The sequence below is a fragment of the Arabidopsis thaliana genome, chromosome 5 (genome assembly GCF_000001735.4).
Source record: "Arabidopsis thaliana chromosome 5, partial sequence".
Lineage (NCBI taxonomy): Eukaryota > Viridiplantae > Streptophyta > Magnoliopsida > Brassicales > Brassicaceae > Arabidopsis > Arabidopsis thaliana.
The window spans coordinates 3,904,103-3,924,072 of record NC_003076.8 but is presented as its reverse complement, the minus strand read 5'-3'; the positions used below and the strand labels follow the sequence as shown (position 1 = coordinate 3,924,072).

Sequence of the window (19,970 nt, the reverse complement as noted above, 5' to 3'; positions counted from 1 at the left end):
CCGGAAGAATTATTCTTGAAGGGAAAGAAAAAAACGCGCTTTAATCTCTATATATAACAATAACACTTTGGGTTTTAGACTTTAGATACGAATCAAAAACATTTGAGATAAAAATCAGAAAAGTAAAGAGACGAAAATGGCGGATCAACAAGCAGGAACAATCGTCGGAGGAGTTCGCGATATTGATGCAAATGCTAATGATCTTCAAGTCGAGAGTCTCGCTCGTTTCGCTGTCGATGAGCATAACAAGAACGAGGTACCATTCTCCCATCTTTTCCTGCCTTCATTATCCTAAAATCTGTTTGGTTGATGATCGAAGTTTATCTCTTAGCAAATCGCTGATTTTTCTCGTTCGATCTATCGAAATATAGGTCATTCTCATCAGGAATTGTTATTTTTTGTTTGAGAATTTAGGGATTGTGTCATTTGCTTCTGTACTAGTGTTGATTTGAAGATTTTGTTTCCAGAATGTTTATAAGAACAATTACTACCTGAGAAACATATATCCTCTTGTGTTGTTTAAATAAAGATTATAATAAGCGATGAGTTTTTTTCTTTCTTGTTTAAGCAATGATCTCTCTTATGTATACAGAACTTGACTCTGGAGTACAAGAGGCTCCTTGGTGCGAAAACACAGGTTGTGGCAGGAACAATGCACCATCTAACTGTGGAGGTGGCTGATGGTGAGACCAATAAGGTCTATGAGGCCAAGGTTTTGGAGAAAGCTTGGGAGAATCTCAAGCAGTTGGAGAGTTTCAACCACCTTCACGATGTTTAATCCGATGCCCTGAGCTTTCTCTGCGGTAAACACATCACATTCTTGTATGATACTCGGGTTGACACATAATTTGCGTTTGCTAATAGATGTCTTGTGTCTTTGGTTTCCTTTACTTTACAGGCTTGAGTGAGGTCCTTGTGTGCTCTCAGACCACGTGATAAGAGTTCTGGTTTAACCAAGTTAACTTCTTTAATAAGTGAAATCCAGTCCCATGTGTTTGAACTGGTATTGTGTGTATCTCTTGACTCTCGTTTGTGTATTGCTATTAGCAAACTCTCACTTTTTATCTATCTGCTTTGATTTTACAAAACTTCATGATGAAGATACAAACCATGAGTAAAAGCTAAAGGTGATGAGTATCTCTATCCCATTTCAAAATCATCTTGAAAACATCAGATGTTCACCTTGGTAGTTCAGGTATATCTCATAGTATCAGAAAATTGATTCAAGATGTAAACTTAGGTAAATTTGGATCATTGTCGGGTTTTGAAATGATATCGGTCTGTGTCGTTGAAAGTTTACAGTCAGTTGATCTGGTCATCTCCATCATCCTGTCTTTCTGCGGCAAACTCTACTCATGCTTGGTTCATGTTGCTAGGCTAGTAGGCTTCCTGCATCCAACTGGTCTCTTTTTACTCAATATTTAGGCTGAGAGTGTTGTCTTCCGCACCCTTCCACCATGAGTACCACCATAATTTGATAAGCCAAACACCAACTTTAGAGAGTGTCTGAGTATTCAAAGTCTGATTTGTTTGATCTTGTAATACCTAAAGAAGAGTTGTGCTTTTAGACAAATGGGAAGACTAATAGTCCAAAGGAATAATCTTATAAGATGAGCACCAAGCGGCACATGGGATGACTTGACGATCAAAGACAGTTCTACTCGTCTCAAAGCAATCATGGGGCTCAACCACATGTCTTCCAGACAAATAGATTTAAAGTGTCTTGTTCTTTGCTGCTTTTTTAACGACAAAACAAAAAGTAGAATACGAGTCTTGGAAAGAATGCCCTTTCTGTGTGTTTTATCTACAGTAACACATCAGCGAAATGCTTTGATGAACAATGCGATATTATTCTTATGAACTGTGTGGTTGGATACATCTGGATTCTGTTTCTCAGTAGTCAGCTCTCAGTTCTTAGTTAGCTGTCGCTGGATTTGTTTGTTAGGCTCAACAGTACTCCGGTACTGAGAGAAAGTGCAACGACACCAAGTGATGCCTCTGTTGATATGTGGAAGCCTAGAAAGAGGAAGAAATGTTGAGAGAGCTTAGTTTTTCTTGTAGATATATGGTTTAGTTCAAGCAGAAATTGCCGATGAAGAGAGAATATCTATACCAAAGAAATCAAGGATCATCTTGACTCCTATGAAGCCAAGAACAACTGCTATTGATGGCTGGGAAAGGCAAAGACAAGATTAGATACAAATCATACTAGTCCATGGGTACATAATGAGCATTACTGGCACTCTTAAGTATGTATCTGATGCTTAGCTCGAGTATGAAGTAATGAAACAGAATATGAATGAAGATTTAAAGAAGTGGTAAAGGTACCTGCAAGTATTCCAGCTCGTCCATTCCTTCAGAAATCAGTGTATAGAGAGACCTTAGTCCTGCGGCAAATTCAAACACCAGATGAAATAAATAAACTCTTCAATTCAAAGTTCCAAGAGTATTCAAAAGAGACAGGCAAGAAGTTAACAAAAATTGTGTTTAGGGAAAAAATACCTAGGATTGCAAAGAGATTAGAAGTCAAGACAATAAAAGGATCCCTTGTGACGCCAAAAACAGCTGGTATTGAGTCAACCTAAGAAAATGGGCAACCAGTATCAGTGATTTGCTTCATTTCTAAAGAGACAAAAACAGATTCACAAAGTGGTGACGGAAGTTACCGCAAATGCTATGTCACTGAGCTCGATCACTGCTACTGTAAGTAGCAATGGTGTGGCCTGCCCAAAATATTGTTGAAATAATTAGAAGTAATCAAAGGTACTATCATGAATGTTTTGATCATGGAGTCCACATGCAATAAAACTTAACAGTGACTTATACATAAACCTTGAATATATAGGAGGAATTTTGTCATATACTTACTTTCAAAATGCCATCATGCTTTGTGAAAAATCGATTTCCATCGTAACTTGCTGCAAGCAGTTATAAACAAAAGAAAAGAGGAATAAATCAGCTATGGAAGCATACCAAACAGTAAAAAGGAGAAAAAGACCGGGTATATTACATGTGACAGGAATAAATCTCTGGCATGTCTTTACAATGAAGTTGTCCGATAGATCTGTATCATCTTCTTCACTTGCAAATAACTGTATTAACACATTGAGGACAGAAAAACTAATACCATATCAATAATTGTGTGTGATTATAGGTATAAATGCTAAGATGAGGTAGTATGCACCTTGAATGACGAATATAAGAGTACAGCAGCAAGCAGTAGGTTGACTGCTTCAAATTTCTGAAAGAAAGTAGAGAGAATTCAAAAGTAAATGAGGCAGAAAAATGAAACAAATAATCACTAACAAATATTTTGATGTAAACATAGAAATCACCTGAAGAGTAGCTGTTCCTAGTAAAATGAGCGTGAAACGGAAAACAATTGCACCAGCTATACCGTAGGTAAGTACCTTATTCTATAGAAAGGGACACAGAATCAGAATACTCTGTAGTCAAGAGCTAAATCTCTGTGGCTCTGTGAAGATAGTTTTGGTACCTGATACATGAGTGGCACTTTGAAATACTTGAAAACAAGAACAAAAACAAACAAGTTGTCCACTGACAAGCTTTGCTCCAATATGTAGCTGCAAGAGTTGAAAACAGTTAAGATAGGAAATATCTCCTTGAAGAGTTAAGTGAAAATCAATATATCATATATAGTAAGCTCTACACACCCTGCGAAAAACTCTGAAGCCTTGCCAACACCTTCCTTCAAACCTATTCCAATTCCAAATGCCACCGCAGTGCCAACCTATTGAGATAACTATGAAATCAGGTCTCGCACATAGATCAAAAACGCATTATCACTTAGTAGATGCAAGAGAATACTAACACACAAGGCAACAGTCTTGAAGGAAGTTTTGTAAGTTTCTTCTTGTTGATAATCTTTCAGGCCTCCACTATCTACTGATGAAGAAGAGCGTGAAGTGGTTGCATTCTCATCGTTTTTGTGTGGTAGAAGTTCTCTGCTCTCCTTCTCTGTACTAACATGCCATAAACAAATTATTGTCACAAGATAAAGCTTCTTCCTTTATATACAATTGTGTCTTGCTAGCAAAAGTAAGACTGACACAGACAATTCAGGAAAAAAAAAAACAGAAGAAAATATTGGAGAAGAAGCATTCACCTTCATCTTCCTGATCAATACCTCTGGAACACGCGATAGGAGGAAGATGAGAGAGACGACGATTGGCAGCTGAAAGAATCGTAACCCAGAAGCACATTAGCATGACTCAGATAGATGAATCCTTCTTCCATTCACACAGATAAGGAATATAGAAAATGTAAAGAAAGAGAGAAGGAGGACCTGAAGCAAGAGAGGGATTTATAAGGAGAGAGAAAGGAGACTTAGTCCATCCACGAGCTCTGAAATCCGGCGGGAACACCGGAATGGTAAGAAAGATTCGATCCGATTTGGCCGGAGGGAGAATTCCGTGGTGGATAACTGAAGCTAAGCTCATTGCGTTTTGTGTCAAATCCAAAAACAGACTCCGAGTGACCCCAACTATATCAATCGGCGAAGACCACTCAAAACGTTGTCGTTTCAGATATTAGACGATGATACCCCTCCTTTTGGCTGGTTCATTGATTTCGGTTTTGAGTTTTCCGGTTTTTTAGATTTTTAATTAATACTATGGTACAGTTTTAGATTGAGTTTGGTTCTAATTAAACATATCATTAGTCTTCAATGAGTTTTAGATCTTTCGTTATCGGGTTGACTTTTGATACAACCATTAATAGTATGACTTGCATATTGGCGAGATGACTCATTAATTAAAAAAACACATCATGAAGTCATGGTTTGTCCAAAAGTCTTTGAAACCATATGTTGTTCATATGTGAGAGACTTAAGAATATAGAGTTTTCTCGACAATTGAAAAGTCTCCTTAATCCACCAAGTAATTCAACAAGACGTTATTGTTCAGTAAAGTGCATTTATTTTTTATTTTTTATGCTTAGTTCTTACTTTTGGATATTATTTTCTAACAGAATCCAATTATTAATTGTTTGTTGAAATTTGTACAAACCTTATTAGTTGTGTGTGTTATCAAAATCCTTAAAACTACAATACTTCTGTCCGAGTCCTACCCATGTAAATCTAACATGTTTAAATTAATCAGTTATGTTGACAACTGAAATCAAAACAAAGACAACTGGAAATGAACCTAGAAGAAAAAAAAAACTGAAAAAATCTAATAAAAGAAATCAATGGCTCAGACTTTGGTTTGGTTTTTGCTACTCATTTTCGGTTTGTTTGTTAAGAAATTAAAGAAAAGAAGGAAACAAATCAAAATTAGTCTAAACCAAACCCTAATTTGCCAATAGGTGTTATCGATTTGGGGATTCGAAACGCCGAGTTTATTCTCTTTTTTGGTATTATTCATATAATCGCACTCTCCTCTCGTTCCTCATCCTCATCGCCTTGAAGCTCTCTCACCTTCTTCTTCTTCTTCTTCTTCTTCTCCGGATCTCGCTTCTCCGTCAACGACTCCGATCAACCTACCAGGTTCATCTTTCTCTCTCCCGTCCCGTCAGTGATCTATTACTTCGATTTGGTTTCTTCTTCCAAATCTCGCATTTCCTTTTTCGCCTTTTAGGTTTCCTTGATTCGTTCGAATTTCGTCCCTCTATAGCTCAAATATGGTTTCTTCTTCTTGTTATGGATTTGATTTCAACTGCTAATGCTTTCTTTGTCGCCGCGAATTTGCGTTTTCACCTTATTCGATTCAGAATTGATCTCCGGAGATTGTTGTATCGTCTTTGATTTTCTGATTCGTTCTTGCAATGGATCCATTACGTTTGTGATATCAACGATGTAGTAGTAATAATAGTCGTCTCTGTGGAAATCTATGTTGAAGAATCTCCATCTTTGACATTGGAGCTCAAATCACCATTGATATTAGATATAGATGTTAAGAGAAGATTATTGTGTTTACTTATCTCATTTTTTTGTGAAAACTGTAGGATAACTTTGTGTTGAGAAGATGTCTAGTGCATCCAAGATGAAATCGAGAGACAAGAAGGTCATGAATGATTCACAGAAGACACCTAGTAAAGCGTCTGGATCCATGGGTGGAAGTAGTGTTGTGGTTGGTGGTTATAATCCACTTTTGGGGACATTTCAAACCATTGAGTCGCTTTCAGCAACTGGCTCATCATCTCTTCACAATAATGGCCGGTTCAGACACATTGATGAGTCGGATTCAACTGGAGCTGACTGTGATTCTGTCTCTAATAATGGTAGCTGGTCAGGTGAATCTGAAGATCACAAAGAGAAAGTACCTAGTACTAGTATTGCTGCAAAACAAGAAATCATTCCTGGAGCTGACAATGACAAGCGAGATAAGATGCGTCTGAAGAATGAAAGAAAGCATCAGCGTCAAAAGGAAAAGCGAGCTCAGGAGTTGCATGAGCGATGCTGTCAGTATCTCATGTCGAGAAAACTTGAAGTTCATGCTCAGCTGATTATATCTATGGGGATTCCTCATGAGCGGGCAACTTATGCTCTTATGTTGAATGAAGGGAAAATAGAGGAATCTATTAATTGGCTGTTTGATGATGGTGGGGCAAAAGTAGCAGATAAGAAACTAGATCCGACCTCTGGGAACTTAAAGCTTGACATATCACAAGAGTTGGGTAGAATCTTAGAGTTGGAAACAAAATATAAGTGCACCAAGCAGGATGTAGAAAGAGCTGTGGTTACAGCAGAGGGGGACATTGAGAAAGCAGAAGAAGCATTAAGAAGACAGAAGCAAGACCAATCTACTGCGTCTAGAAAACCAGAGGATATTAGTGATAGTACTTCTGTTAACAATAGCAAAGTCCCTTCTGTGCTCACAAGTCAGAATACAGTAGGCCAGTTACAACCTAACTCAGGTATGTATCCTGCAGGCAGGGAAGAAGCCCTTGACAGAAAGAATCTCGGTTACCCCAGAGGATCCAGCTACATTAGTGGAGAATCCGAAAACCAAAGTGTAAATTCGTTGGAAAGAATTCACATGAAGTTGCAGTGGATGAAACTGCAGCAAAATGCCCCCCTTGAAGAGAATAAACGCATACCATATCAACAGACACCACTGTCTCGATCAACAGAAGAAACACATTATGTGACGGCTCTAGGCGATCAATTCAAGAGGCTTCAGCAGCAAGATATGAGGGAACCAGTTATGGTGATGCAGCAGCAGCAGCAACAACAACAACGTTCTCAATCCGCTAACACAAATGTGCTACCTGTCTCTACCATGAATGCATCCTTTACCGGAGCAGCAGCAGCAGGCAGCGGTTGGCACCCTGCAAATAGATCTGAGGCGGCCCAATCTAACGGATACTTGCCCTCAAGAAGTCTGCCTCCTAATGATCTGAACTCAAACCTGATGTACCAGCAACTTCAGTATCAACAATATCAAGGCCAAGTGAACAACAATGGTCACAGAATGGCAGGATCTTCTGCTCCGCCTGCTGTGGCTCCAGCTGCTTCTCTTGGGCTCTTCTCGGGGTTTGGATCACTGGCGGGATCATCTTCTTCTGGGCTGGACTGGAACACGGATGGGTCACTGGGGCATTTGGATTACAACAACATCGACTGGAGTCTAGATAAAGGCCTAGCTTGTGTGAGACCTAGCCAGCAGTATGTGGCAGCATCATCCCCATATAGTGCAGCATCATCCCCGTATGAAGCGCACATGAATGGAAGGACAAGAATGATGACGAATGGGAATGGGATGGGTGTGGCAATGGGAGTGCAGGAAGCTGCTTTAGTTGGAAATGGGAGAGAGTGGACATCGCCTTTTGAGGGTAAAGATCTGTTTAGTTTGTCTAGACAGTATGTGCCTCCTTCGCTTTAAAGGTGATAAAATGCTCTTCTTCTAGAATAAAGATAAATGAAAGGAGAGAGAGAGAGGTGATGGATGATATGAGTTTGTGGTTACTGGTTTTATCAAGTGTTTCTTGCTTGTTTGCTCAAAATGGATCTTTCAAATTTCCTTATATTTTATATCCTCCCCACATATTTAACATGGAGCTACCAAAATGCTTCTGAATATCACACCATCATGTGCTTTCTTCTGTTATAGCCTAGAAGAGGGTAAGCAGTAAATAAGGGTTTGGTATTTCAATGTGGTCACATATTAGGCCTTTTAACCGCAATTCTTTCCACACGTTACCAAGCCCAGGCAATTTATCTTAGACAAGAACTTACAAATAGCTTTTAATTAAGACCAAGTGAAGTGAAGTTAATGTGCTTCAACTCCAAAGTTGGCCTTGGAACTTGAAGAAGAGACTTTAGCGAAACACAACAAGACTGACACCAAAACTGAAAAACTCGACATCTTTCTCATGTGTCTAAATCTTGTTAAAAGCGACAATATCGACACTTTGGATGTACTCGTTGTTAGGCTCTGAGGTGAGATGGTCTTCAATGAGGTTGTCCACAGACACAAGGTCATCAACAATTGTCATCATGATTGTGAGTTTCTTTATCCCGTAACCAACAGGTACCAATTTCGCTGCAACAAATTGCTCACATCAGAAACCAAAAAAAAAAAAAAACTTGAGCTCTTGTGCAAAATAGATAAACATTCTTTGACTTACAAGCTCCCCATGTAAGACCTGGCATCTGAACACTACGAACAGCTTCTTCTAACTTCTTCATGTCGGTTTCATCATCCCATGGTTTTACTTCCAGTAGCACAGAAGATTTTCCACCTAACAAAAAAGTTAAAAGAGAATAACAAAAGTAACCAAACATGAGCAGGATCTCAAGATTCTAACAATTTACACTATAATAGTCCACAGTGATCCAATCCAAGTTTAGAGAAAGACTTACTCTCTTTAGTCTTCTTAGTATCTTTCTTAGCAGCTTCTCTCTCTTCAGCAGCTTTTTTCTCATCTTCAGTCTCATCAGCGAAAAGATCAATATCATCATCATCATCACCATCACCATCAGCAGCAGGTTCCTGCAGATATAAGTTGAGGGGCAAAGCTAAATTACAGTATACAAAATCATCATTCCAACAGCACCACAATTGCATTTTCCTCTACTTGATCTCACACTATCAAATAATTGTTTCAATTCTACAAACAGATTACATTGGCGTCATTCCATATTTTGACTACTTTTAGTACCTCAGTATGTGGATGAGCTTCAGATGGAGGAGCAACACCACCACCAACTCTCACTCCGTCTGCTTTCCCGGGAAAACTGAAACATTCAAAGAAGTCATCATTCTCCAAAGAGCCATTCAATCAGAAGATCAACAAGAAGCAAAAACGAATGAGAATAAAACGAACCTTTTAGCTAGGTGAGAAGCAACAGAATCGTACCACTTGCTAGCATTGGGAAAACCATCACCTGGATTCTCCAATACGGCAGCGTAAACCTTCACATCATCAACCGAAAGCTGATCGCTGAAACAAAACCGAGTTCCAAGATGTAAGTAGAAACTGTGCAAAATCTAAGCTATTGATGAATGATATAGCAAATTATGAAAGAATATGCGTGTTTACCCGGAGATGTACGTTTTACCGGCGAGATGTTCCTCGAGGGTTTTGAGACCTCGCTCTGTGTGGAGATCAGAAAATGTAACCGCCATTGATGCAGCTCAAGTTAAGTTTCTGTGGAGAGAAGACGAGCTCACTCACTCTAAAATAGGGTAAACCAGAGAATGCCTTGAAGAGATGCTTCTAGTGACTTTGTGGGGCTAATTTTCTTTTCTAGAGTGTTCCCTCCCACCGTGCCACTCACACGTTTGAAAACTCTACTAAATTTTTGTTTGTTTGTTTTTTTCTCATTTATGTTTTGGTGATTTTTGACTTATGTCACATCATTCTAGTACAGTCCGGTTTACTGTTTTCTGTAAAAAACAGTAAAAGCTTGAGACATTGCGTATGATACAAATTAGTTCTATCTCATTTTCAAAACAGATAACTAGAACAAATGGTTTACTATTCTTACCTTTGTTAATCTACCAATCAACCTAAAGCCTAACTCAAAGTCATTGTACCTATCGTAAATTACCATAAATATGGATCCCATAAAAACGTTGTGGACTTTTAAGGTCCTCAAAGAAAGTTTCGGTCATGACTCATGACATCTACTGGTGGATAAGATAAGTCAAAACCTTAACCGAGCCAAACCAAACTGAAATCATCTACGGAGCCCTGATTCGGACTGACCAGATTGGTGGAAGTGAACCAGGAGTCAAAGGATTTATCTTGAAGCACACATTATTGATTTTCAAAGCTTCTCTGTTGCAGATAGATCTTCATCCACTGTTACATCACCTAGCATGCGACCATTCATCTCAGAAATGACAATCTCTGCCTCCTTTGACCTCCATTCTTCTTTAAGCCCACTCACTAGCTCGTTGCCTATGCAAACATCTAACAGAAAACCCTTCTCTTGCATCTCTCTGTACCAAACATATGCACTCATATAATCTTTCACCTCGCAATGCCCTTTCACTATTATGTTATATGTATCAGCTTCAGGTTCCATTTCCCGGGCATTCATCTCGTCAATCAAACTCCTAACCTCGCACAGTTTTCCTACCTTCAGTTGTCCCAGAATCAAGCTGTTATAGGTTGTCTTATCCAAACCGATACTCTTTTCAATCATCTGCTTCTGCAAATTAAAAGCCTTTTCCATGTCTCCATGTACGGCGTAGCAATGGAGAACCCCATTGTAAACTAATAAGTCTGGTTTCAATGACATCTCTCCAAATAATCTCTCTGTGAGCTCTATCCCCTCCTTGGTACACAAACTGATCAAAAGATGATATGTCTTCAGAGTGGGTTTTATTCCTGATCTCTTCATCTCTTCATAGAGCGCGATACATCTTTGCACGTTTCCAGCGAATCCATATCCAGATATTAGTGAGTTATACGTGAATACATCTGGTTTGAGACCCTTTCTTGAGATTTCAAGAAGTAAGTCTTCAGCTTCTGATAATTTTCCGGTCATGGACAACCCATCAATGAGGGTGTTATAAGTCACCAGGTTTAATTCTATTCCCTTTTTGAGCATCTCCTTAGAAAACCGGAAAGCGTCTTCTATCTTCCCCTTTGAGCAACAACCATCGATTAGCATGTTATATATCCTTACTTTCGGTGAAACCCCTCTATCTTCCATATCCCTCTTAACAATCTGAGCTTCAAGAAGTTTAGAACCTTTGCACAAACAATTTATCAGAGTTCCATAGCTAACTACATTCGGCATTGTCCCGTTATCTTCCATTTCTTTAAGAATGTCGAAGCACTTATCAAATTCATATTTTCTCCCATAGCCCCCAATCAGGATGTTATATGTCTCCACGCTAGGAGAAACTCCCTTCAGTTTCATTTTGTTAACCTCTTTCTCAGCATTCTCCATTTCCCCCAATTCACAAAATCTCCTAATCAAACAATTATACGCCAAATGATCTGGCTTCATCCCTTGTTTCTCCATTGCTTCAATTTTCATACGAGCACCAACCAGATCACCTTTTCGACAGTATCCATCAATCATAGTGTTATAAATAACCTCGTTCGGGACAAGCCCCTTAGCCATCTCTCTCCCCAAAATCTCTTCCGCTTTCTCGATCTTTCCTTCTTTGCACAACGCATTCAACAAAATGCTACAAGTATAAGCATTCATTTTCACGCCAGAATCAACCGCAGTCTCATAAACACCCAACGCAGCCTCAGCTTTCTCGTTACTCGAATAACCATCAAACAGAATACTGAAGGTGAAAGCATCTGGTACAAACCCCAGATCCTTCATTTCCTTCAAAACATTCTCTGCATCTTCCACCATTCCAGCTTTAAACAGCCCCTTAAGCAAAGTATTAAACGTAATAAGACTCGGTTCGATATGATCCGCTTTCATACGTTCTCTCACTTTAAAACTCTTTTCCGGATTCCCAGCTTTGCAATATCCATCAATCAACGTGTTATACGTTATCAAAGAAGGTAACAATCTTCTTGCAAGCATTTCGTCGAACAACTGTTCTGCATCATTCATCCTTTTCCCTTTACACAATCCATCAATAAGGACATTGTAGATAAACACACTGGGATAGATTCTATCGTGCTTCATCCGGTTAAACAGCTCTAAACCTTTACCTACATCGCTCAATTTCACAGCAGCTTGAATTGCTTTCCCATACATGAACTTACTCGGACGAAAATCAGATTCGAGAATGTTCAAAAACACGTTTATAGTCACTCTGAATTGTTTCGTCTTCACAAGATGATCAAGCAAAAGCGTTAACGAATCTGAGCTGGGATAAATACCTTCATTCCTCAAAGCGAAAAACAAATCCGCAGCTTCAGAAATCATCTTCGATTCGTTTAGTAGCACGGAGAGAAGCAAGTAGGAGAAATCGTGTTTCAACGACGGAGATGATAACGAGAAGGCGGAGAAGAGCTCTTTCGGCGATGCGAAAGGCGTAGAATCCGATCGAAGCAGCGAAGAGAGAACGCCACGCGCCGTTTCGATTCGATTCTGCTGGAGAAGAACTCGGAGATTCCGTAGCTTTTCGTCTCCGGTGACGGGATTCGTAGGCGGGGCTTGTTCGGGTTGAGATTCGGGTTCGGGGTCGGTGGAGGCAGAGAAGAGACGACGACATGAGCATGCTGAGACAGAGTCAGTGAACTTGACGGTGGCGTAACGAGAAGATCTCGAAACGAGTCTTAAGCGAGTCACCATCGTTGAGCTGCCGGCGACGCTCTGCAAAAGTGAATCTTAACGAAATAACCTTAAAATAAAACGAATATTCGGACATGAATAGAACTTTGATAATCATTTTGAAATTAAAAACAAAATTGTTCATTTCATTGCTTGATTATACTGTTTGATTAAAGTTTTAAGGAAACTTTACATTTTTCATTTCTTGTTGTCACACACTAGTATCACAGGTCACAACAAGGTAAGAAGCTATTGCAGAGCAATGTTCTCTCTGCCATGTATGAGTTACCTTGTCACGTTTGGCTTATGCACTAATGAGATAGTAAGCTATATTAATTTCACCATCATATCAATTTAACGATTCAAAGCACCTTGGATCGCATATACAACACACAGTGAAACCTATTTAAAGATGTAAATACGTAATTATCCAAAAAAAATACTTCAAAGCAAAACTAAACTCAACAGTACTAATCTCGTAAATTACAGATTGATAGGGATGAGTTATTTGCATAATTGTGATCTATACACTTATAATAAACAGAGATCACTACTGTAAGAAACGAAACTAGAATCCAATTCCAATGGTTTCGGATGAATCATCTTCTTCAACCTCAAAAGTTTACTCAAAAGTTTTTTAAGTTGTGGAGGCTTAGATAGAAACATCTTCAATGTCAGGGGCTTCTCTCTAATACCCATTGTTATCTTCGAAGCTTGTTTGATTCTCAATTTCAACTTCACCAGCAAGGGTTGCTTCTGACACAAAAACGGATGCAATAACAACTCAGACGCGGTACCTCTCTTCTCATGTTCCCTTGCGAAACACGTTTCAATAAACTCTCTTGCATCACAAGGCACATATTCAGGAATATTTGGAGCTTCACCATCACTAAGAAAATTCACGAAATCGACACTAGTAACTCTTTCCCATGGCTGCTCACCTGTATAAATCTTCAACACTAAGCACCCTAACGACCACAAATCTAGGGTTTTCTTGGCAACACCGTCGAAGAAAGACTCAGGCGTTCCCACATACGGGTAATCACTTTTCCAGTGATCCGGAACTTCTCCGACTTGTCTACAGTTTCCAAAATCAAAAATCTTTAACTCGCACGAAGCAGAATCTTTCCGAGAGAAGATAAGAAGGTTATCGGATTTGAGATCGCAATGAACATAACCGTGACTATGCATTGAGACCAATCCTTCGAGAATCATCCGCGTGAAGTCTCTGATCATCGGATCTGGTAACTTTCTGTCGGGATAATTCTCCATGAATGAACTTAAACTCCCTTCGTTTGCGTATTCAAGAAGCAATTTGTAAACTTTGTGTCCGTGTTCGTTGAAATCTTCTTCCAAATCGTCTCCATAGCAAATAACGATGTTGGGATATCCCTTGAGTTCAGACAGAATCTGTATCTCTCTTTTGAGCGCGTCGTATTCTTCGAGATCTTCAGCGTAAGATGTTTTTACGGCGGCTTGTAACGAGGAACCATCGGTTTTAGTGTATCTGATGAGATCAACAGAACCATAAACACCTTTTCCCAAGAATTTGTGATGCAGAACCCGCACGTGGGAGTTGGCACGTGTGAAGTCAGTGAAGAATAAAGAAGGATCTGGAAGTGACGCGTGGCATGTGTTGGTTTGCAGATCAGAATTGGCCGTTAGGCGTGTATATGACGCTGAGGAGAGTCATCGTTTTCGATCATCGAATCATTTTGTAATCTTCTAAGGTTTTTCTGTGAAACTTTGTAGCTAGTTTCTCTCATCTCGAGAGCTAGCATGAGATCATTTGGTATTTTATGAACATCGTGTTGATCATTTGATTACAAGTTATTCAATCGAAAGTTATCTGAGTTGATTTGTTGGGTTTTCTCTATTAAAGGTATCAGAGCCATCTCTTTCCTTGGAATCATGGTGGTTACTCGTTCGCAGGAAGGTGAATGTAGGGATAACAAAGGCAAGGAAGTGGAGGTTGAGGAATCTGTGGAAACGCGGATGTCGAGGTTGGAGCTGCTGGTGACAGAGCAGAACAAGGCGATGATGAAACAGTTTGCTGATCTATACGGTGTTCTTAGCAGATCGACAGCTCAGAAGGTGGTGGAGGACCATTCTATTGCAGATCGTGGTACACCAGGTGGTTCTCATGTTACAAACACCAGATCGGGTTATGCTGAGCCATTTCGTGATGATCGCTATAACCAAATACGAATGGATCAGCATAACGCTTATGGGAACTTGACGAGGTTGGGGAAAATAGATTTCCCAAGGTTTGATGGTAGTCGTTTGAAGGAATGGTTATTCAAGGTGGAGGAATTCTTTGGTGTGGATCTGACTCCAGAGGATATGAAGGTGAAAATGGCTGCGATTCATTTTGATAGTCATGCTTCCACATGGCATCAGTCTTTTATCCAGTCTGGTATTGGTTTGGAGGTTTTGTATGATTGGAGAGGGTATGTTAAACTGTTGAAAGAAAGGTTCGAAGATGAGTGTGATGATCTGATGGCTGAATTGAAACATTTACATGAAACGGATGGTATTGTTGATTATCACTAGAAGTTTGAACTCATTAAGACTAGAGTCAATCTTTCTGAAGAGTACTTGGTGAGTGTGTATTTGGCAGGTTTAAGAACAGACACCCAAATGCATGTTCGCATGTTTCAGCCACAATCCATTAGGCATTGCTTGTTCTTGGGAAAAACATATGAGAGAGCCCATCCTAAGAAGCCAATAGTGTCAAATCGGTCGTCTCGTCCCACTCAAGCTGGTGGTTATTCTCAGAACTCTAAGGATAAGGAGGGAAAGTTTGATCAATCTTCGTCGCGGGGTGGTTTCAAGCCTGTGAGTCAGCAGCCCAAGAAGATGTCTCAGCAAGAAATGAGCGAGCGAAGAGCTAAAGGGTTATGTTATTTCTGTGATGAGAAGTACACTCCAGAGCATTACTTGGTTCACAGGAAAACACAACTTTTCCGTATGGAAGTGGATGAAGAGTTTGAGGATGCTTCTGAGGTCTTGTTGGAAGATGAAGATCAGGACCCCAGACACATGCCTCAGATCTCAGTAAATGCAGTGGCTGGTATCTCAGATTACAAGACGATGCTAGTCAGAGGTACTTATGACAAGAAGGTTATCTTTATTCTGATAGACTCAGGCTCTACTCACAATTTTTTGGACGCAAGAATGGCTAAGAAACTGGGTTATCAGGTAGAAACTGCAGGGTTATCGAGAGTTTCAGTGGCAGATGGTCGAAAACTGAAAGTTGAGGGCAAGATTCGTGACTTTGAGTGGAAGCTGCAATCTACTAAATTTCAGTCTGATATTTTGTTGATTCCATTACAAGGTGTGGATATGGTTTTAGGGGTACAGTGGCTTGAAACGTTGGGTCCTATTTCTTGGGAATTTAAGAAGCTCGAAATGAGATTCAAGTTTGCAAATCAAAAGGTATTGTTACATGGCATTCACAGTGGTTCTGTCCGTGAGATGAAGGTTCAGAAATTACAGAAACTTAAGGAGGAGGAGGTTCAGTTAGCCATGGTATGTGTGCAAGAGATTCAGTCAAATGAGGAAGTTGATAGTGAACTTTGTATGCTTAACACCTTAGCAGTGGAGACAGAAGTAGACTCAGGAGTGGAGAGAGTTGTGAATACATATCAAGATATTTTTGTTGAACCTACTGAGCTTCCACCATTCAGAGATCAACATGATCATCGCATTCCACTATTGGAGGGGTCTAATCCTGTAAACCAGCGACCGTACAGATATGTTATTCACCAAAAGAATGAGATAGACAAGATTGTTGAGGACATGTTAGCAGCTGGTACAATCCAAGGTAGTTCCAGTTCTTATGCATCCCCAGTGGTTTTGGTTAAGAAGAAGGATGGATCCTGGCGGTTGTGTGTAGACTATAGAGAGCTCAATGGAATGACTGTTAAGGATAGATTCCCAATTCCATTAATAGAGGATTTAATGGATGAGCTCGGAGGTGCTGTGGTCTTTTCTAAAATAGATTTGCGAGCAAGTTATCATCAAGTGAGAATGGCACCTGTTAATATCCATTAAACAGCTTTCAAGACACATAGTGGACACTGTGAGTACTTGGTTATGCCGTTTGGCCTGACTAATGCTCCTGCTAATTTCCAAAGTCTAATGAATTCAGTTTTCAAGACATTTTTGAGGAAGTTTATTCTGGTTTTCTTTGATGATATTCTCATCTATAACTCATCACTAGAAGAACATGAGCAGCATCTTAAGCTTGTCTTTGAGGTAATGCGTGAGAACAAGTTGTATGCTAAGCGAAGTAAGTGTGCTTTTGCGGTCAGTAGAGTGGAGTATTTGGGCCATTTTATTAGCTCAGAGGGTATTTCTACAGATCCTGCAAAGATTCAGGCTGTTCAAGATTGGCCAAGACCAGCGACTTTGAAGCAGTTAAGGGGTTTTTTGGGTTTGGCTGGCTACTACAGGCGGTTTGTTAAAAGTTTCGGCACTATCGCAGGACCCTTACATGCTCTCACAAAGACTGAATCGTTTCTGTGGTCTGACGAGGCAGAAACAGCTTTTCATGCACTTAAAGCTGCCATGTGTCATGCACCGGTACTAGCTTTACCTCTTTTTGATAAACAGTTTGTAGTGGAAACTGATGCATGTGGGCAAGGGATTGGGGCTGTGCTGATGCAAGAAGGCCGTCCCTTAGCATATATAAGCAGACAGTTAAAAGGTAAGCAATTGCATTTGTCAATTTATGAGAAAGAGTTACTTGCTGTGATCTTTGCGGTGCGTAAGTGGCGTCACTATTTATTACCAAGCCACTTTATCATAAAGACGGATCAACGCAGTTTGAAATACTTGCTGGAACAACGATTAAATACCCCTATTCAACAACAGTGGCTGCCCAAATTATTGGAGTTTGATTACGAAATCCAATACAAGCAAGGTAAGGAGAACTTGGTTGCGGATGCATTGTCTCGAGTTGAAGGTTCAGAGGTTTTACATATGGCGATGACCGTGGTGGAATGTGACCTTCTCAAAGAAATTCAGGCGGGTTACATCACTGATTCAGGTCTTCACGATATCATTGAGGCTCTGAAGAAAGATCCTACTGCTAAGAGACATTTTTCTTGGACTCAAGGTGTGTTGCGCAGGAAAAGCAAGATAGTTGTCCCTGCTGATGTGAAAATAAAGGATAATATTTTGCAATGGTTACACGGCTCAGGCGTTGGTGGTCATTCAGGTCGTGAAGTTACTCACCAGCGGGTGAAGGGTCTGTTTTACTGGAAGGGTATGGTAAAAGAGATTAGGCTTACATTAGGAGTTGTAATGTGTGTCAACAGTGTAAGCCGGATAACGCAGCATATCCAGGGTTGCTTCAACCATTACCAATTCCTGAAACGATCTGGAGTGATGTTTCAATGGATTTCATTGATGGATTACCAGTTTCAGCGGGTAAGTCTGTGATAATGGTTGTAGTTGATCGCCTTAGCAAAGCTGCTCATTTTATTGCTTTGGCTCATCCATATAGTGCTGCAACTGTAGCTCAAGCCTATCTGGATAATGTCTTTAAGCTCCATGGAAATCCTAATTCTATTGTGAGTGATAGAGACAAAGTGTTCACAAGCGAATTTTGGAAGGAATTCTTTTCTCTCCAAGGGGTCGCTCTGAAGCTTTCTAGTGCATATCATCCACAGAGTGATGGTCAGACTGAGGTAGTCAATCGTTGTTTGGAGAACTATCTCAGGTGTATGTGTCATGCTAGACCTCATCTCTGGAGTTTCTGGTTACCTTTAGCAGAGTTTTGGTACAACACTAACTACCACACTTCAAGCCATATGACTCCTTTTGAGGTTGTATATGGTCAGGCACCTCCAACTCATTTACCATATCTACCCGGTGAATCTAAGGTGGCAGTAGTGGCTCGTTCATTGCAGGAGAGAGAGAATATGCTGTTATACCTGAAATTTCACTTGATGCGTGCACAGCATCAGATGAAAGTTTTTGCTGATCAACACAGAACTGAGCATGAATTCGACATTGGTGAGTATGTCTATGTGAAGCTTCAGCCCTATAGGCAGCAGTCTGTGGTTCTGCGTTCTAATCAGAAACTTTCCCCCAAGTACTTTGGCCCTTATCAGATAATTGACAAGTGTGGAGAGGTTGCATACAAGCTGAAGCTACCTGAGTACTCTCAAATCCATCCCGTGTTTCATGTTTCCCAACTGAAGGTCTTGGTGGGCAATGTCCATACCACACACCACTTACCTTCTGTTCTTCCGGACGTGTTTGAGAAGGCACCTGAAACTATTCTGGAACGCAAGATGGTGAACAGACAGGGTCGTGCAGCTACTAAGGTTTTGGTCAAGTGGGTTAATGAACCAGTAGAGGAGGCAACCTGGGAGTTTCTCTTTGATCTTCAGAAGAAATTCTCAGCTTTTGTTGATTGAAACCTTGAGGACAAGGTTCTGCAAAAGGAGGGAGATTTGATGCAGAACCCGCACGTGGGAGTTGGCACGTGTGAAGTAAGTGAAGAATAAAGAAGGATCTGGAAGTGACGCGTGGCATGTGTTGGTTTGCAGATCAGAATTGGCCGTTAGGCGTGTATATGACGCTGAGGAGAGTCATCGTTTTCGATCATCGAATCATTTTGTAATCTTCTAAGGTTTTTCTCTGAAACTTTGTAGCTAGTTTCTCTCATCTCGAGAGCTAGCATGAGATCATTTGGTGTTTTATGAACATCGTGTCGATTACAAGTTATTCAATCGAAAGTTATCTGAGTTGATTTGTTGGGTTTTCTCTATTAATTTGACGAATTCTTCGTTCGATTGCATCTTTGCAACGACAGAACTTTGTTCCATGGTTTCTTCAGATTAGAACTGAGTTACAAGCTTAGAGAGAATTGTAGCGAGAGAGGAAAAAGGATTTTGTACTGAAAGAGAAGAAACATGAAATATTTATAGAGTTTTTGTAGGGTTCAAGTCTGACTTGGATCTAATTCACGAGGCGTTGGATCAATTTCGTACGTTCTGGACCATTGGATCTATAAAGAACAAAGGAAATTGCAGTGGGAGAGGAATAAAAATGGAAACTTTTATGGGTTAAATTTAAGTCGGCATTTTATTTATTTTTCTCTCTCGTTGCAATTTTTTTTTGTCTTTCTTCAATTTCCTTTTTTTCTCTATACTAGATGATGGGTTTATATTGAAAATTGTTAAAAAATATTTACATTGATAGTTTTTTTGCAAATTTATATTTATTCTTTATTTATTTTTGTATTGTTAATAAAATTAGATCAATAGTATGTAATTATATTTTATGGTTA

At 39.8% G+C, this 19,970-nt stretch overlaps 6 protein-coding genes and 1 pseudogene across 8 annotated transcripts; 3 read left to right on the top strand and 4 right to left on the bottom strand.

Annotated features, from left to right (window-relative positions):
- The first annotated feature begins 14 nt into the window (after nucleotides 1–14).
- Nucleotides 15–1,482, top strand: CYS1 (cystatin-1). The gene is made up of 3 exons (NM_121252.3): nucleotides 15–256; nucleotides 593–803; nucleotides 899–1,482. Exons 1-2 carry the CDS (start codon nucleotides 137–139, stop codon nucleotides 776–778), a joined length of 306 nt encoding a protein of 101 aa, NP_196775.1. The 5' UTR covers nucleotides 15–136; the 3' UTR covers nucleotides 779–803; nucleotides 899–1,482.
- A 105-nt stretch (nucleotides 1,483–1,587) lies between these two features.
- PDE149 (integral membrane TerC family protein) lies at nucleotides 1,588–4,645 on the bottom strand. Of its 2 annotated transcripts, NM_121251.4 has the most exons (14): nucleotides 4,307–4,645; nucleotides 4,127–4,195; nucleotides 3,833–3,978; nucleotides 3,675–3,751; nucleotides 3,497–3,584; nucleotides 3,336–3,416; nucleotides 3,185–3,241; nucleotides 3,011–3,092; nucleotides 2,869–2,918; nucleotides 2,667–2,723; nucleotides 2,503–2,581; nucleotides 2,329–2,387; nucleotides 2,114–2,171; nucleotides 1,588–2,016 (listed from the first exon to the last, which is right to left on the bottom strand). In NM_121251.4, exons 1-14 carry the CDS (start codon nucleotides 4,458–4,460, stop codon nucleotides 1,919–1,921), a joined length of 1,155 nt encoding a protein of 384 aa, NP_568257.1. In that variant the 5' UTR covers nucleotides 4,461–4,645; the 3' UTR covers nucleotides 1,588–1,918. The 2 variants fall into 2 exon arrangements, with proteins under 2 accessions (NP_568257.1, NP_001331346.1); NM_001343228.1 differs by lacking the exon at nucleotides 4,307–4,645 and having other exon boundaries at nucleotides 4,127–4,294.
- Nucleotides 4,646–5,139: 494 nt separating this feature from the next.
- AT5G12120 (Ubiquitin-associated/translation elongation factor EF1B protein) lies at nucleotides 5,140–8,397 on the top strand. Its single transcript, NM_121250.3, has 2 exons — nucleotides 5,140–5,506; nucleotides 5,965–8,397. The coding sequence occupies exon 2, from the start codon at nucleotides 5,985–5,987 to the stop codon at nucleotides 7,842–7,844; it is 1,860 nt and encodes a 619-aa protein (NP_196773.1). The 5' UTR covers nucleotides 5,140–5,506; nucleotides 5,965–5,984; the 3' UTR covers nucleotides 7,845–8,397.
- On the bottom strand, nucleotides 7,177–9,605 carry AT5G12110 (elongation factor 1-beta 1). Its single transcript, NM_121249.5, has 6 exons — nucleotides 9,505–9,605; nucleotides 9,289–9,405; nucleotides 9,124–9,199; nucleotides 8,825–8,954; nucleotides 8,590–8,703; nucleotides 7,177–8,504 (listed from the first exon to the last, which is right to left on the bottom strand). Exons 1-6 carry the CDS (start codon nucleotides 9,588–9,590, stop codon nucleotides 8,341–8,343), a joined length of 687 nt encoding a protein of 228 aa, NP_196772.1. The 5' UTR covers nucleotides 9,591–9,605; the 3' UTR covers nucleotides 7,177–8,340.
- Nucleotides 9,606–9,905: 300 nt separating this feature from the next.
- On the bottom strand, nucleotides 9,906–12,739 carry AT5G12100 (pentatricopeptide (PPR) repeat-containing protein). Its single transcript, NM_121248.5, has one exon. The coding sequence runs from the start codon at nucleotides 12,683–12,685 to the stop codon at nucleotides 10,235–10,237; it is 2,451 nt and encodes an 816-aa protein (NP_196771.1). The 5' UTR covers nucleotides 12,686–12,739; the 3' UTR covers nucleotides 9,906–10,234.
- A 456-nt stretch (nucleotides 12,740–13,195) lies between these two features.
- On the bottom strand, nucleotides 13,196–14,370 carry AT5G12090 (Protein kinase superfamily protein; the record flags this gene model as incomplete). The annotated part of the gene is made up of 2 exons (NM_121247.1): nucleotides 13,196–14,277; nucleotides 14,343–14,370. The coding sequence occupies 2 exons, from the start codon at nucleotides 14,368–14,370 to the stop codon at nucleotides 13,196–13,198; spliced, it is 1,110 nt and encodes a 369-aa protein (NP_196770.1).
- A 205-nt stretch (nucleotides 14,371–14,575) lies between these two features.
- On the top strand, nucleotides 14,576–19,081 carry AT5G12085 (annotated as a pseudogene; the record flags this gene model as incomplete). The annotated part of the gene is made up of 1 exon: nucleotides 14,576–19,081.
- Nucleotides 19,082–19,970: the final 889 nt, after the last annotated feature.